This window comes from Oncorhynchus mykiss, chromosome 8, assembly GCF_057628025.1.
Source record: "Oncorhynchus mykiss isolate SJ-2025 chromosome 8, ASM5762802v1, whole genome shotgun sequence".
Lineage (NCBI taxonomy): Eukaryota > Metazoa > Chordata > Actinopteri > Salmoniformes > Salmonidae > Oncorhynchus > Oncorhynchus mykiss.
Window position 1 is genome coordinate 45,002,236 of NC_143029.1, and position 16,622 is coordinate 45,018,857.

General features: G+C 40.1%; 1 protein-coding gene across 4 annotated transcripts in view; it reads left to right on the forward strand.

Annotated features, from left to right (window-relative positions):
- dnaaf11 (dynein axonemal assembly factor 11) overlaps positions 1-16,300 on the forward strand; it is a 76,011-nt gene extending 59,711 nt beyond the window's left edge. For 3 of the 4 annotated variants that reach the window (XM_021612596.3, XM_021612595.3, XM_021612597.3), the window contains one exon: positions 13,636-16,300. In XM_021612596.3, coding sequence (XP_021468271.2) covers positions 13,636-13,789 — 154 coding nt within the window. In that variant the 3' untranslated portion in view covers positions 13,790-16,300. The remainder of the gene's footprint in view (positions 1-13,635) is intronic. The other variant, XM_090243464.1, reaches the window with a different exon arrangement.
- Positions 16,301-16,622: the final 322 nt, after the last annotated feature.

The window sequence follows — 16,622 nt, forward strand, 5'->3', positions numbered from 1 at the left end:
TACTGATAACAAGTTCAAACAGGTGCCATTAATACAGGTAACGAGTGGAGGACAGGGGAGCCTCTTAAAGAAGAAGTTACAGGTCTGTGAGAGCCAGAAATCTTGCTTGTTTGTAGGTGACCAAATACTTATTTTCCAACATAATTTGCAAATAAATTCATTAGAAATTCTACAATGTGATTTTCTGGATTTTTTTTCTCATTTTGTCTGTCATAGTTGAAGTGTACCTATGATGAAAATTACAGGCCTCTCTCATCTTTTTAAGTGGGAGAACTTGCACAATTGATGGCTTACTAAATACTTTTTTGCTCCACTGTACATATGAGATGAGTAATGTAGGGCATGTAAACATTATTTAAAGTGGCATTGTTTAAAGTGACTAGTGATATATTTATAACATCCATTTTTTAATTATTAAAGTGGCTAGAGATTTGAGTCAGTATGTTGGCAGCAGCCACTCAATGTTAGTGATGGCTGTTTAACAGTCTGATGGCCTTGAGATAGAAGCTGTTTTTCAGTCTCTCGGTCCCAGCTCTGATGCACTTGTACTGACCTCGCCTTCTGGATGATAGCGGGGTGAACAGGCAGTGGCTCAGGTGGTTGTTGTCCTCTTTGGCCTTCCTGTGACATCGTGTGGTGTAGGTGTCCTGGAGGGCAGGTAGTTTGCCCCCGGTGATGCGTTGTGCAGACCTCACTACCCTCTGGAGAGCCTTACGGTTGTGGGCGGAGCAGTTGCTGTACCAAGCAGTGATACAGCCCGACAGGATGCTCTCGATTGTGCATCTGTAAAAGTTTGAGAGTGTTTTAGGTGACAAGCCAAATTTCTTAAGCCTCCTGAGGTTGAAGAGGTGCTGTTGCGCCTTCTTCACCACGCTGTCTGTGTGAGTGGACCATCTCAGTTTGTCCGTGATGTGTACACCGAGGAACTTAAAACTTTCTACCTTCTCCACCACTGTGGAGGGGGGGGGGGGGGGGGGGTTAAATGAATATTAAGTGTAAATGGGGAGAGGATGAGGGCAGAAGATGTTGGATTCCAGGCTAGAAGATTTCTACTGCTGGTTTTGGCAGAAAGTACATGCACCTCAGTGAATCAAATCAAATGTTATTGGTCACATACACATGGTTAGCAGATGTTAATGCGAGTGTAGCGAAATGCTTGTGCTTCTAGTTCCGACCGTGCAGTTATATCTAACAAGTAATCTAACAATTTCACAACAACTACCTTATACACACAAGTGTAGAGGAATAAGAATATGTACATATAAATATATGGATGAGCGATGGCTGTGCGGCATAGGCAAGATGCAGTAGATGATATAGAGTACAGTATATACAGTGGGGCAAAAAAGTATTTAGTCAGCCACCAATTATGCAAGTTCTCCCACTTAAAAAGATGATGATGTAATTTTCATCATAGGTACACTTCAACTATGATAGACAAAATGAGAAAAAAAATCCAGAAAATCACATTGTAGGATTTTTTTATGAATTTATTTGCAAATTATGTTAGGAAAATAAGTATTTGGTCTCCCACTTAAAAAGATGAGCGAGGCCTTTAATTTTCATCATAGGTACACTTCAACTATAACAGACAAAATGAGAAGAAAAAAAATCCAGAAGATTTTTAATGAATTTATTTGCAAATTATGGTGGAAAATAAGTATTTGGTCAGTAACAAAAGTTTATCTCAATACTTTGTTATATACCCTTTGTTGGCAATTGCAGAGGTCAAACGTTTTCTGTAAGTCTTCACAAGGTTTTCACACACTGTTGCTGGTATTTTGGCCCATTCCTCCATGCAGATCTCCTCTAGAGCAGTGATGTTTTGGGGCTGTTGCTGGGCAACACGGACTTTCAACTCCTTCCAAAGATTTTCTATGGGGTTGAGATCTGGAGACTGGCTAGGCCACTCCAGGACCTTGAAATGCCTCTTACGAAGCCATTCCTTCGTTGCCCGGGCGGTGTGTTTGGGATCATTGTCATGCTGAAAGACCCAGCCACGTTTCATCTTCAATGCCCTTGCTGATGGAAGGAGGTTTTCACTCAAAATCTCACGATACATGGCCCCATTCATTATTTCCTTTACACGGATCAGTCGTCCTGGTCCCTTTGCAGAAAAACAGCCCCAAAGCATGATGTTTCCACCCCCATGCTTCACAGTAGGTATGGTGTTCTTTGGATGCAACTCAGCATTCTTTGTCCTCCAAACACGACGAGTTGAGTTTTTACCAAAAAGTTATATTTTGGTTTCATCTGAACATATGACATTCTCCCAATCTTCTTCTGGATGATCCAAATGCTCTCTAGCAAACTTCAGACGGGCCTGGACATGTACTGACTTCAGAAGGGGGACACGTCTGGCACTGCAGGATTTGAGTCCCTGGCGGCGTAGTGTGTTACTGATGGTGGGCTTTGTTACTTTGGTCCCAGCTCTCTGCAGGTCATTCACTAGGTCCCCCCGTGTGGTTCTGGGATTTTTGCTCACCGTTCTTGTGATCATTTTGACCCCACGGGTTGAGATCTTGCGTGGAGCCCCAGATCGAGGGAGATTATCAGTGGTCTTGTATGTCTTCCATTTCCTAATAATTGCTCCCACAGTTGATTTCTTCAAACCAAGCTGCTTACCTATTGCAGATTCAGTCTTCCCAGCCTGGTGCAGGTCTACAATTTTGTTTCTGGTGTCCTTTGACAGCTCTTTGGTCTTGGCTATAGTGGAGTTTGGATTGTGACTGTTTTAGGTTGTGGACAGGTACTTTTATACTGATAACAAGTTCAAACAGGTGCCATTAATACAGGTAACGAGTGGAGGACAGGGGAGCCTCTTAAAGAAGAAGTTACAGGTCTGTGAGAGCCAGAAATCTTGCTTGTTTGTAGGTGACCAAATACTTATTTTCCAACATAATTTGCAAATAAATTCATTAGAAATTCTACAATGTGATTTTCTGGATTTTTTTTCTCATTTTGTCTGTCATAGTTGAAGTGTACCTATGATGAAAATTACAGGCCTCTCTCATCTTTTTAAGTGGGAGAACTTGCACAATTGATGGCTTACTAAATACTTTTTTGCTCCACTGTACATATGAGATGAGTAATGTAGGGCATGTAAACATTATTTAAAGTGGCATTGTTTAAAGTGACTAGTGATATATTTATAACATCCATTTTTTAATTATTAAAGTGGCTAGAGATTTGAGTCAGTATGTTGGCAGCAGCCACTCAATGTTAGTGATGGCTGTTTAACAGTCTGATGGCCTTGAGATAGAAGCTGTTTTTCAGTCTCTCGGTCCCAGCTCTGATGCACTTGTACTGACCTCGCCTTCTGGATGATAGCGGGGTGAACAGGCAGTGGCTCAGGTGGTTGTTGTCCTCTTTGGCCTTCCTGTGACATCGTGTGGTGTAGGTGTCCTGGAGGGCAGGTAGTTTGCCCCCGGTGATGCGTTGTGCAGACCTCACTACCCTCTGGAGAGCCTTACGGTTGTGGGCGGAGCAGTTGCTGTACCAAGCAGTGATACAGCCCGACAGGATGCTCTCGATTGTGCATCTGTAAAAGTTTGAGAGTGTTTTAGGTGACAAGCCAAATTTCTTAAGCCTCCTGAGGTTGAAGAGGTGCTGTTGCGCCTTCTTCACCACGCTGTCTGTGTGAGTGGACCATCTCAGTTTGTCCGTGATGTGTACACCGAGGAACTTAAAACTTTCTACCTTCTCCACCACTGTCCCGTCAATGTGGATAGGGGGGTGCTCCCTCTGCTGTTTCCTGAAGTCCACGGTCATATTCTTTGTTTTGTTTACGTTGAGTGTGAGGTTATTTTCCTGACACCACACTCCGAGGGCCCTCATCTCCTCCCTGTAGGCCGTCTTGTTGTTTTTGGTAATCAAGCCTACCACTGTAGTGTCGTCTGCAAACGTTGGAGGTGTGCATAGCCACGCAGTCATGGGTGAACAGGGAGTACAGGAGAGGGCTGAGAGGTTGTTTCCTACCCTCACCACCTGGGGGCGGCAGCCTTGCAAGGGTTAACACGTTTAAATGTTTTACTCACATTGGCTGCGGTGAAGGTGGCACTGTATTGTCCTCAAAGTTATTTAGTTTGTCTGGGAGCAAGACGTTGGTGTCTGCGATGGGGATGCTTTTCTTTTTGTAATCCGTGATTGACTGTAGACTCTGCCACATACGTCTCATGTCTGAGACGTTGAATTGTGACTGATTGTTTGTATTCGGTCATTGTTCCGGTCTCCTTGCCGTGATTAAAAGCAGTGGTTCAGTTTTGCGCGAATGCTGCCATCAATCCACGGTTTCTGGTTGGGGAAGGTTTTAATAGTCCCCGTGGGTACAACATCACCGATGCACTTGCTAATAAACTCGCTCACCGAATCAGCATATACATCAATGTTGTTGTCTGAGGCTATCCGGAACATATCATATTCGTGATCGAAGCATAATTGAAGCGTGGAATCAGATTGGTCGGACCAGCGTTGAACAGACCTAAGCACGGGCGTTTCCTGTTTTAGTTTCTGAGAGCTGTTTTGTGTGTTGTTTATCGATGGGTAGCCTTGTGTGTTATATTATTAAAATTATGTGTCGTAAGCTCTCCTATCTCTGATAAGAACCCCTGTTTTTAAGGGGAGTTGCAAATAATGCTAGTACCTGTATTTTCTTAAACCAATCATGTAAGCAGGCGCTCATTTGAATTTGAAAAAGTAAAGTTATTTATTTTATGATGGAAAACAATGATATCTAAGCTACTTTTTTATTTAAATGCTTTGGTTAACTCTTTGTGCAGACTTTGAAGGACCTATGTTACCTTTTAAGCATCCCAAAATTGACACAGAAGTACCTTATTTACATAAGTATTGAGACCCTTTGCTATGAGACTCGAAATTGAGCTCAGGTGCATCCTGTTTCCATTGATCATCCTTGAGATGTTTCTACAACTTGATTGGAGTCCACCTGTGGTAAAGTCAATTGATTGGACATGATTTGGAAAGGCACACAGCTGTCTATATAAGGTCCCACAGTTGACAATGTATGTCAGAGCAAAAACCAAGCTATGAGATCGAAAGGATTGTGCGAAGAGCTCCGAGACAGGATTGTGTCAAGGCACAGATCTGGGGAAGGTTACCAAAACATGTCTTCAGCATTGAAGTTCCCCAAGAACACGGTGGCCTCCATCATTCTTAATTGGAAGAAGTTTAGAAGCACCAATACTCTTACTAGAGCTGGCTTTCCGGCCAAACTGAGCAATTGGGGGAGAAGGGCCTTGGTCAGAGAGGTGACCAAGAACCTCTTGTCTACAAATTATCAGCTTATTAAGAAACAAAGTTCATGAAATCAATAACTTGCTAGTGACAAATTACATTCATATTCTGACTCTGAAACTCACTTAGATAATATCTTTAATGATACAGTGGTAGCAAAACATGGTTATAACATCTACAGAAAAGCCAATGGGGGCAGTGTTGCGGTCTATATTTAGAGCCACATTCCTGTAAAGCTTTGAGAGGATGCCATGTTAAATACTGTTGAAGTAATATGGCTACAGGTTCACCTGCCTCACCTAACGCTCATTATTGTGGGAAACTGCTATAAACCACAAAGTCCTAACAATCAGTATCTGTATAATATGTGTGAAAATATTGATAATGTATGTGATATCAACAGAGAGGTATATTTTCTGGAGGACCTAATTGACTGGCTCTCATCAAGCTGCCTAATCAAGAAAAAGCTTCAAACTGTAACCAGTGCCTGGAACCTGGTTCAGGTTATCAGTCATGGTTTGTAACTACCATGGTAGTTACAAACAGCACAGGAATGAAATCATCAACATGTTTTGATCACATCTTTACTAATGCTGCAGAAATGTGCTTGAAAGCAGTATCCAAATCCACCGGTTGTAGTGATCATAATATAGTAGCCATATCTAGGAAAACCAGAGTTCAAAAGGCTGGGCCTAATATAGTGTATAAGAGGTCATTATTATTATTGTTGTCTATCAACAATGACAAGCCACATGGGTCAGACAACTTGGATGGAAAATTACTGAGGATAATAGCAGACTATATTGCCACTCCTATTTGCCATATCTTCAATCAAAGCCTACTAGAAAGTGTGTGCCCTCAGGCCTGGAGGAAAGGAAAAGTCATTATGCTACCCAAAAATAGTAAAGCCCCCTTTACTGGCTCAAATAGGCGACCAATCAGCCCGTTAGCAATCCTTAGTACATTTCTGTGAAAAAATGGTTTGACCAGATACAATGCTATTTCACAGTAAGCAAATTGACAGACTTTTAGCACGCTTATAGGGAAGAACATTCAACATGCACGACACTTAGATAAATGACTGAGAAATTGATGATAAAAAGATTGTTGGAGCTGTTTTGTTAACCTTTTGTGACTAGGGGCAGTATTTTCATTTTTGGAAAAAAAACATTTCCGTAGTAAACAAGATATTTTGTCAGGACAAGATGCTAGAATATGCATATAATTGAAAGCTTAGGATAGAAAACACTCTAAAGTTTCCAAAACTGTAAAAATATTGTCTGTGAGTATAACAGAACTTATGTTGCAGGCTAAAGCCTGAGAAAAATCCAATCCGGAAGTGCCTCATGTTTTGAATAGTGCTGCGTTCCAATGTGTCCCTATTGAGCAGTGAATGGGCTATCAACCAGATTACTCTTTCTCCGTATTCCCGAAGGTGTCTACAGCATTGTGACGTAGTTTTACGCATTTATGTTGAAGAATACCCATAGGCGGCTACATTGCGCAAGTGGTCACCTGATGCTCCCAGAGAGATTCTCGCGTAAAATACAGAGGTAGCCAATACTCCAATCGGTCCTACTGAAAAACTAATTGTCCCAATGGATATATTATCGAATAGATATTTGAAAAACACCTTGAGGATTGATTATAAACAACGTTTGCCATGTTTCTGTCGATATTATGAAGCTAATTTGGAATATTTTTTGCCATTTTCGTAACCGCAATTTCCGGGCGATTTCTCAGCCAAACGTGAAGAACAAACAGAGCTATTTCGCCTACAAAAGTAATATTTTGGGAAAAAAGGAACATTTGCTATCTAACTGGGAGTCTTGTGAGTGAAAACATCCAAAGGTAAACAATTTAATTTGATTGTTTTTCTGATTTCCGTGACCAAGTTACCTGCTGCTAGCTGAACAAAATGCTATGCTAGGCTATCGATAAACTTACACAAATGCTTGTCTAGCTTTGGCTGTAAAACATATTTTGAAAATCTGAGATGACAGGGTGATTTACAAAAGGCTAAACTGTGTCTCAATATATTTCACTTGTGATTTTCATGAATAGGAATATTTTCTAGTAATATTTATGTCCGTTGCGTTATGCTAATTAGTGTCAGATGATGACAACGGTCCCGTTCACGGGATGGGGTGTCACTAGAGGTTAACCAGTTGCGGCGAGCAAACCCGGATCCGGGATCCTATTTATAGACCTAAGCTCATTACCATAACGCAACGTTAACTATTCATGAAAATCGCAAATGAAATGAAATAAATATGCTAGCTCTCAAGCTTAGCCTTTTGTTTACAACACTGTCATCTCAGATTTTCAAAATATGCTTTTCAACCATAGCAAAACAAGCATTTGTGTAAGAGTATTGATACCTAGCGTAGCATTTAGCGTAGCATTTAGCGTAGCATTTAGCATGCAACATTTTCACAAAAACAAGAAAAGCCTTCAAATAAAATAATTTACCTTCGAAGAACTTCAGATGTTTTCAATGAGGACACTCTCAGTTAGATAGCAAATGTTCAGTTTTTCCAAAAAGATTCTTTGTGTATTAGAAATCGCTCCGTTTTGTACATCATGTTTGGCTACCAAAAAAAACTGTATCCAGGAGTGTATTTATCCCTGCAAGCTCATTAGCATAACGCAACATTAACTATTCATGAAAATCGCAAATGAAATGAAATAAATATGCTAGCTCTCAAGCTTAGCCTTTTGTTAACAACACTGTAATCTCAGATTTTCAAAATATGCTTCTCAACCATAGGAAAACAATCATTTGTGTAACAGTAGCTAGCTAGCGTAGCATTTAGCATTAGCATTAGTGTTAGCATTTAGCAGGCAACATTTTCACAAAAAAAACAGAAAAGCATTCAAATAAAATAATTTACCTTTGAAGAACTTCAGATATTTTCAATTAGGAGACTCTGTTAGATAGCAAATGTTAAGTTTTTCCTGAAAGATTATTTGTTTAGGAGAAATCGCTCCGTTTGGTGCGTCACGTTTGGCTACCAAAAAAATCCGAAAATCCAGTCATCAATACGCCGAACCTTTTTCCAAATGAACTCCATAATATCGACTGAAACATGGCAAACGTTGTTTAGAACCAATCCTCAAGGTGTTTTTCACATATCTCTTCGATGATATATCCTTCGTGGAAGTGTGCTTTCTGTCCTGAATCCCAGGAGAAAATGCCCGCAATTGAAGATTACGCACCAATTTAGACAAAGGACACCGGGCGGACCCCTGGAAAATGTAGTCTCTTATGGCCAATCTTCCAATGATATGCCTACAAATACGTCACAATGCTGCAGACATCTTGAAGAAACGACAGAAAGCGCAGGCTCGTTCCTGCTGCATTCACAGCCATATAAGGAGACATTGGAAAACAGAGCTTCAGAAATTCTGCTCATTTCCTGTTTGAAGTTTCATCTTGGTTTCGCATGTAGCATGAGTTCTGTGGCACTCACAGATAATATCTTTGCAGTTTTGGAAACGTTAGCCTGTTTTCTTTACAAAGCTGTCAATTATATGCATAGTCGAGCATCTTTTCGTGACAAAATATTGCGCTTAAAACGGGCACGTTTTTTTATCCAATAATGAAATAGCGCCCCCATAGATTCAACAGGTTAAACTTCAGTGCGGCCTTTGACATCATGGATCATAGTCTGCTTCTGGAAAAACGTATGTGCTATGGCTTTACACACCTGCTATAGTGTGGATAAAGAGTGTTGTGTCTGGACTATCGTTAAATGTGAAGACTTATTTATATAAAATAATTTCTCTAGGTTTAATTATTACATGATTAAACTAATCATGGAAACATGAATTAACTAAGAAGTCGGGGCACCACGGAAAATGTTGATTACAAAGTTATAATTTTCCAAATATAACTCTATCAACAAATTCTTAATGTGTTTCCTCATTAGTCTCATTCCAAACGTCATAAAATTATTGGTTATCTGCACGAACCCTAGTTTCCATAATGAATCAACAATATACAAATTGGCTTAATTATTTATTTCCTAACTAACTAAATAATCACAGAAATGCATAAAACAAACAGTAGATGTTGGTTACTAACAATGATAGAAAAGTCCCTAGTGGTCTAAGCCGATATGATTGTTTGGTAGACAAAGAAAAGGGGTGGGGACTGAGAAAGAGCGGGAAAGACTAAATGGATTCACTACACATAGTCTATAATTATATTCATTGAATTGCTAATCCTTTGCACATGAATGACCGCTCATTCGAGAATAATTGCAATTTATATATTTACGCCTGTTTGTCGTTATTGTCTTCTCTGTTGGAATCCTCGATCTTCCTGTAGATTTCATCAGAGTCTCTGGTTAACTTTCCCAGAAGTCACAATGTCTTTCGTGGTTGTACTTCAGAGTACCATTCGGAAATGTTCTAATAGAATAGATGCTTCGGCAGTTATTGATATTCTTGTTCTAGGTTTATGTAATTTCTAGCTGCAGACTAATAATTTGTGTCGTCAAGAATTTGCCCTTATTCTGTAGTGATCGATTAGTCTCAGAGTTTAACCATTTCCAGCTATGTAGCCAAAACTACAGCTGTATGGTCTCCGTGGCCTATAGAATTGTTGCCATTCCAATGTGGGGACTCCTGTCCCATCATTCTCTGACTTCTTAACCATTCGAGATGTCTGGCTTACCGTGGGTCTCTTTGGCATGAAATTTACATTTCGTAACGGGAGGTTATATACTCTGGAGTAAAAAAGGGGGTTACATGACCCCAACGTAATGTCTATGCTCACATGGGCGTGGCCACTGACTAGGTCATCTTTATTTGAAAATCCATACTCTCATTTAGAAGGTTAACATCACATGGCATCTTTTCACGAACAGTTTCATATTTAATCACGTACAGTGCCTTGCGAAAGTATTCGGCCCCCTTGAACTTTGCGACCTTTTGCCACATTTCAGGCTTCAAACATAAAGATATAAAACTGTATTTTTTTTTTGAAGAATCAACAACAAGTGGGACACAATCATGAAGTGGAACGACATTTATTGGATATTTCAAACTTTTTTAACAAATCAAAAACTGAAAAATTGGGTGTGCAAAATTATTCAGCCCCCTTAAGTTAATACTTTGTAGCGCCACCCTTTGCTGCGATTACAGCTGTAAATCGCTTGGGGTATGTCTCTATCAGTTTTGCACATCGAGAGACTGAAATTTTTCCCCATTCCTCCTTGCAAAACAGCTCGAGCTCAGTGAGGTTGGATGGAGAGCATTTGTGAACAGCAGTTTTCAGTTCTTTCCACAGATTCTCGATTGGATTCAGGTCTGGACTTTGACTTGGCCATTCTAACACCTGGATATGTTTATTTTTGAACCATTCCATTGTAGATTTTGCTTTATGTTTTGGATCATTGTCTTGTTGGAAGACAAATCTCCGTCCCAGTCTCAGGTCTTTTGCAGACTCCATCAGGTTTTCTTCCAGAATGGTCCTGTATTTGGCTCCATCCATCTTCCCATCAATTTTAACCATCTTCCCTGTCCCTGCTGAAGAAAAGCAGGCCCAAACCATGATGCTGCCATCACCATGTTTGACAGTGGGTATGGTGTGTTCAGGGTGATGAGCTGTGTTGCTTTTATGCCAAACATAACGTTTTGCATTGTTGCCAAAAAGTTCAATTTTGGTTTCATCTGACCAGAGCACATTCTTCCACATGTTTGGTGTGTCTCCCAGATGGCTTGTGGCAAACTTTAAACAACACTTTTTATGGATATCTTTAAGAAATGGCTTTCTTCTTGCCACTCTTCTATAAAGGCCAGATTTGTGCAATATACGACTGATTGTTGTCCTATGGACAGAGTCTCCCACCTCAGCTGTAGATCTCTGCAGTTCATCCAGAGTGGTCATGGGCCTCTTGGCTGCATCTCTGATCAGTCTTCTCCTTGTATGAGCTGAAAGTTTAGAGGGACGGCCAGGTCTTGGTAGATTTGCAGTGGTCTGATACTCCTTCCATTTCAATATTATCGCTTGCACAGTGCTCCTTGGGATGTTTAAAGCTTGGGAAATCTCTTTGTATCCAAATCCGGCTTTAAACTTCTTCACAACAGTATCTCGGACCTGCCTGGTGTGTTCCTTGTTCTTCATGATGCTCTCTGCGCTTTTAACGGACCTCTGAGACTATCACAGTGCAGGTGCATTTATACGGAGACTTGATTACACACAGGTGGATTGTATTTATCATCATTAGTCATTTAGGTCAACATTGGATCATTCCGCGCTCTTCACTGAATTTCTGGAGAGAGTTTGCTGCACTGAAAGTAAAGGGGCTGAATAATTTTGCACGCCCAATTTTTCAGTTTTTGATTTGTTAAAAAAGTTTGAAATATCCAATAAATGATTGTGTCCCACTTGTTGTTGATTCTTCACAAAAAAATACAGTTTTATATCTTTATGTTTGAAGCCTGAAATGTGGCAAAAGGTCGCAAAGTTCAAGGGGGCCGAATACTTTCGCAAGGCACTGTACGTTTCACAATATTTACATGTAAACCTGACAGCTGGGAAATGTACACTTGAAGAGATACAGTTATGTGTTATTCCTGTCTTTCATGAAATCACCAAATGAAACACACTCAACATTACTGTCACTTAAGTGTCCACGGACCATTCACACATTCTCAAAAGTTGAAATATTGTTTAGTTCTCCCAAAATGGGATTAGGAGTTTTGAACTAAGAGAAGCTCTTTGTTCTGTTAGACTCTCTCCCTCAAAACGGCATGGAAGTTTCTACCAGGTATGTATGACCCGTCGGAAAACCATAAAACTGCCCCCCGGGGCACATCATGACAAGAGTTACCTGTCTAACAGAACACAGAGGGTGTACTTTAATGGAAGCCTCACCAACAAATTCCAGGTAGAATCAGGAATTCCCCAGAGCAGCTGTCTAGGCCCTTTGAAAAAAAGAATCTTTACTAATGTCATGGCACTAGCTTTGAGTAAAGCCAGTATGTCTATGTATGAGGATGACTCAACACTATACATGTCAGCTACTACAGTGAGTGAAATTACTGCAACACTTAACAAAGAGCTGCAGTTAGTTTCAGAATGGGTGGCAAGGAATAAATTAGTACTAAATATTTTAAAAACTAAATGCATTGTTTTTGGGACAAATCATTCACTAAACCCTGAACCTCAACTAAATATTGTAATGAATAGAGCAAGTTGTGGTGACTAAACTGCTGGAGTAACCCTGGATTGTAAACTGTCATGGTAAAAACATGTCGATGCAGTAGGAGCTAAGATGGGGAAAAGTCTGTCCATAATAAAGCCGTCCTCTGCCTTCTTAGCAACATTATCAACAAGGCAGGTCTTACAGGCCCTAGTTTTGTCGCAATTGGACTACTGTCCAGTCATTTGGTCAGGTGCCACAAAGAAGGATCAAGGAAAATAACAATTTGCTCAGAACATTGCAGGGCAGTAAGGGTGGCCCTTAAATGTATGCATGTCAATCTCTCATGGCTCAAAGTAGAGGAGAGATTGAATTCATCACCACCACTTGTTTTTGTAAGAAGTAGTAACATGCTGAATGCACCGAGCTGTCTGTTTTTAAACTACTAGCACCCATGCATATGCACCCCATTAGACATGCCACCAGAGGTCTCTTCACAGTCCCCAAGTCCAGAACAGACTATGGGAGGCGCATAGTACTACATAGAGCTGTGACTACATGGAACTATATTCCACATCAGGTAACTGATGCAACAAAAACAAAGATACAAAAATAATAATAATAAAAATACAACTTATGGAACAGCAGGGACTGTGAAGAGACACACACAAAGGCACAGACACACATACAAATGCACATGCTAAACACACACACTCTACACACATGGATTTTGTATTGTAGATATGTGGTAGTAGGGTAGTGGCCTCAGGGAAAACACAACTTAGTGTGTTGTGAAATGTGTTATGAAATGTAATATTTGTAATTTTATATAACTGCCTTAATGTTGGTGGACCCCATGGAGATCCTTAATAAATACAAATAACTTGAGGCTATCTGCTGTCCATAAAGTGATGTGTGTCCTGCCGTGGAGTATTTCTGTGTGTGTAATGTAGTCTTTGTGTTTGTAATATGGATTATGTGTAGTATTATAAACTGTGCATACTTTATAAATAACACACATGCATTATTTAGCACTTTCCCTGATTATTACATTTGGTTCCCTGGTACCAGTCAAGAGCAGCAGTATAATGAAAGTATTTGATGTACTCATTTGGAAGGAAGGAAATATTTATTTTAAGGAAGCCAGCCATAATCATATAAGTGACATACAATTTGTATAAATCCTTTCCATATGGCTTGGTTAACTTGGTATTTGTTCCCATTATAGAAAAGGTAACAACCGGCAGAGGTTGGAGGTGGATCCCAGTAAACACTTGGGGGTCGACTTGGCCAACATTGTCCCACGAGAGAACAGGGCTGGAGAGCAGACCATCTTTTATGATAACTTTGTGGACGACCCAGACGTTCCCCCTTTGATGTGAGAGTGAAAATCAAAAATCGGTCTGACAAATTTATGAACACATAAATCTTCATATCATCTGACATCAATGTAAAACATATTTAATACAGTAAATGCAAGATTTGTCTATCCAGCAGATCTTTTTGAATGTTGTGCAAGTGAGAGATTCTCATAGATGTCAGTACAGTATATCATTGTGTATTGTTATGGTGGTCGTACAAGAAACCCTCCTGAACGTGTGTTTATTTACTCTGTAGTCCATTTTTATTTGAACTGAGTTATATCCTTTCCTGTTTACATTGGTGATGTTCCCCACATAAAAAAATTATATAGTTTAGTACACACTGTAGTATCTCTCGATTTATTTGTAGTACTTACTATAGAATAGTGTTGTATACTGTAGAATACTTTATTAAATACTACAGTATTATCTGCATACAAAAAAACACTATAGTAAATACTACATTATTTAGTTTGTATATACCCTGCCCATTCCCGTCCCCCATATTGCAATTTGTGCCACCCATGAGTAAGAAACCTACACACCAAGTATTGTGTTCCAGACAGGTTGTAGAAAAGAGCAGAAGTGCTGTTCAGAGTCCAGTCTTACTTACAGGTTACATGTTATCAAAAATGTGTTTTTATTATTTCTCCAGTAGGTTTTCTAAAGGAGAAAGCCTCTACTTCTACAGTATGTTAAAGATAAAACAAAAACACTTCAGTAAATAGTACAGTCCTTACAAACACTACAGTAAATACTACAGTATACTACAATCTGCAAAAATATGACATTAATTACTATAGTATATACTACAGTTTTCTTTTACTACAGTATTTATACTATAGTTAACTGAAAATACTATAGAAAACTACAGTAAAGTCAGCAAAAACACTATAGTAAATACTATATTATTTATACCATAGTATACTATAGTACACAGTGCATTCGGAAAAGTATTCAGACCCCTTCACTTTTTACATTAAAAAAAAAAACATTTTTAAGCCTTATTCTAAAAACTCATCAGTCTGCACACAATACCCCATAAAAAATAAAATCAGAAATACCTTATTTACATAAGTATTCAAGCCCTTTGCTATGAGACTCGAAATTGAGATCAGGTGCATCCTGTATCCATTGATCATCCTTGTTTCTACAACTTGATTTGAGTCCACCTGTGGTAAATTAAATTGATTGGACTCTATTTGGGAAAGGCACACACCTGTCTATATAAAGGTCCCACCGTTGACAGTTTGTCAGAGCAAAAACCAAGCCATGAGGTCAAAGGAATTGTCCGTAGAGCTCCAAGATAGTATTGTGTCAAGGCACAGATCTGGAGAAGGGTACCAAAAAATTCTGCAGCATTGAAGGTCCCCAAGAACACAGTAACCTCCATCATGCTTTAATGGAAGAAGATTGGAACCACCAAGACTCTTCCTAGAGCTGGCCGCCTGGCCAAAACTGAGCAATCGAGGGATAAGGGCCTTGGTCAGGGAGGTGACCAAGAACCCGATGGTCATTCTGACAGAGTTTCAGAATTTCTCTGTGGAGATGGGAGAATCTTCCAGAAGGACAACCATCTCTGCAGCACTCCACCAATCAGGCCTTTTTGGTAGTGGTTAGACGGAAGCAACTAAAATGCACATGACAGCCCGCTTAGAGTTAGCCAAAAGGCACCTAAAGGACTCTCAGACCATGAGAAACAAGCTTCTCTGGTTTTGACGAAATCAAGATTGAATTCCAAGCATCATGTCTGGAGGAAACCTGGCAACATCCCTACCGGGAAGCATGGTGGTGGCAGCATCATGCTGTGAGGATGTTTTTCAGCGGCAGGGAATGGGAGACTAGTCAGGATCGAGGGAAAGATGAATGGAGCAAAGTACAGAGAGATCCTTGATGAAAACCTGTTCCATAGTATTCAGGACCTCGGACTGGGGCGAATGTTCACCTTCCAGCAGTACAACAACCCTAAGCACACAGCCAAGACAATGCAGGAGTGGCTTCGGGACAAGTCTCTGAATGTCCTTGAGTGGCCCAGCCAGAGCCCAGACTTCAACCTGATCGATCATCTCTGGAGACACCTGGAAATAGCTGTGCATTAACGCTCTCCATCCAACCTGACAGAGCTTGAGAGGATCTGCAGAGAAGAATGGGAGAAACTCCCCAAATACAGGTGTGCCAAGCTTATAGTGTCACACCTTTGGCAGCTGTAATCGCTGCCAAAGGTGCTTCAACAAAGTACTGAGTAAAAATGTATAGAAACCTGTTTTTGCTTTGTCATAATGGGGTATTGTGTGTAGATTGATGAGGGGGTAAAACAATTTAATCAATTTTAGAATAAGGCTGTAACGTAACAAAATGTGGAACAAGTCAAGGGGTCGGAATACTTTTCCGAATGCACTGCACTATAGTATTGTTTCATGTGATCCATCCCTCAGTTGCCTACCAAAGCACATTTTTCTTCACAGTGAATGCTGTCCAAACTAAATAAAGATTTTCGGGGGATTTATTTTGTTCCTCTGTAACCCCAATAAAGTCCCTCTTTTCTTTTACTTCAATTGGTACATTCATTTTTGTACTGTTAAAGCTGAATTATGTTTTGCGCGACCTGACATAATTCAGATAGAAATATGACTTATAGATCTCTCATTCTTATCAAAAGCGAGTCTGATACGATATAGAAATAAATATGAGTTATAGGTCGGTCATTCTCATGAAATACAAGTGTGATACATGGTAGCTCTATTCTTCCTATCCTTAAGTGTCACGTACTCCCTCTGGTGCTCTAGGTCACCAGGCTGCTCATTATTACACACACCTGTCACCATCGTTATGCGCACCAGTGCCTCATCAGACT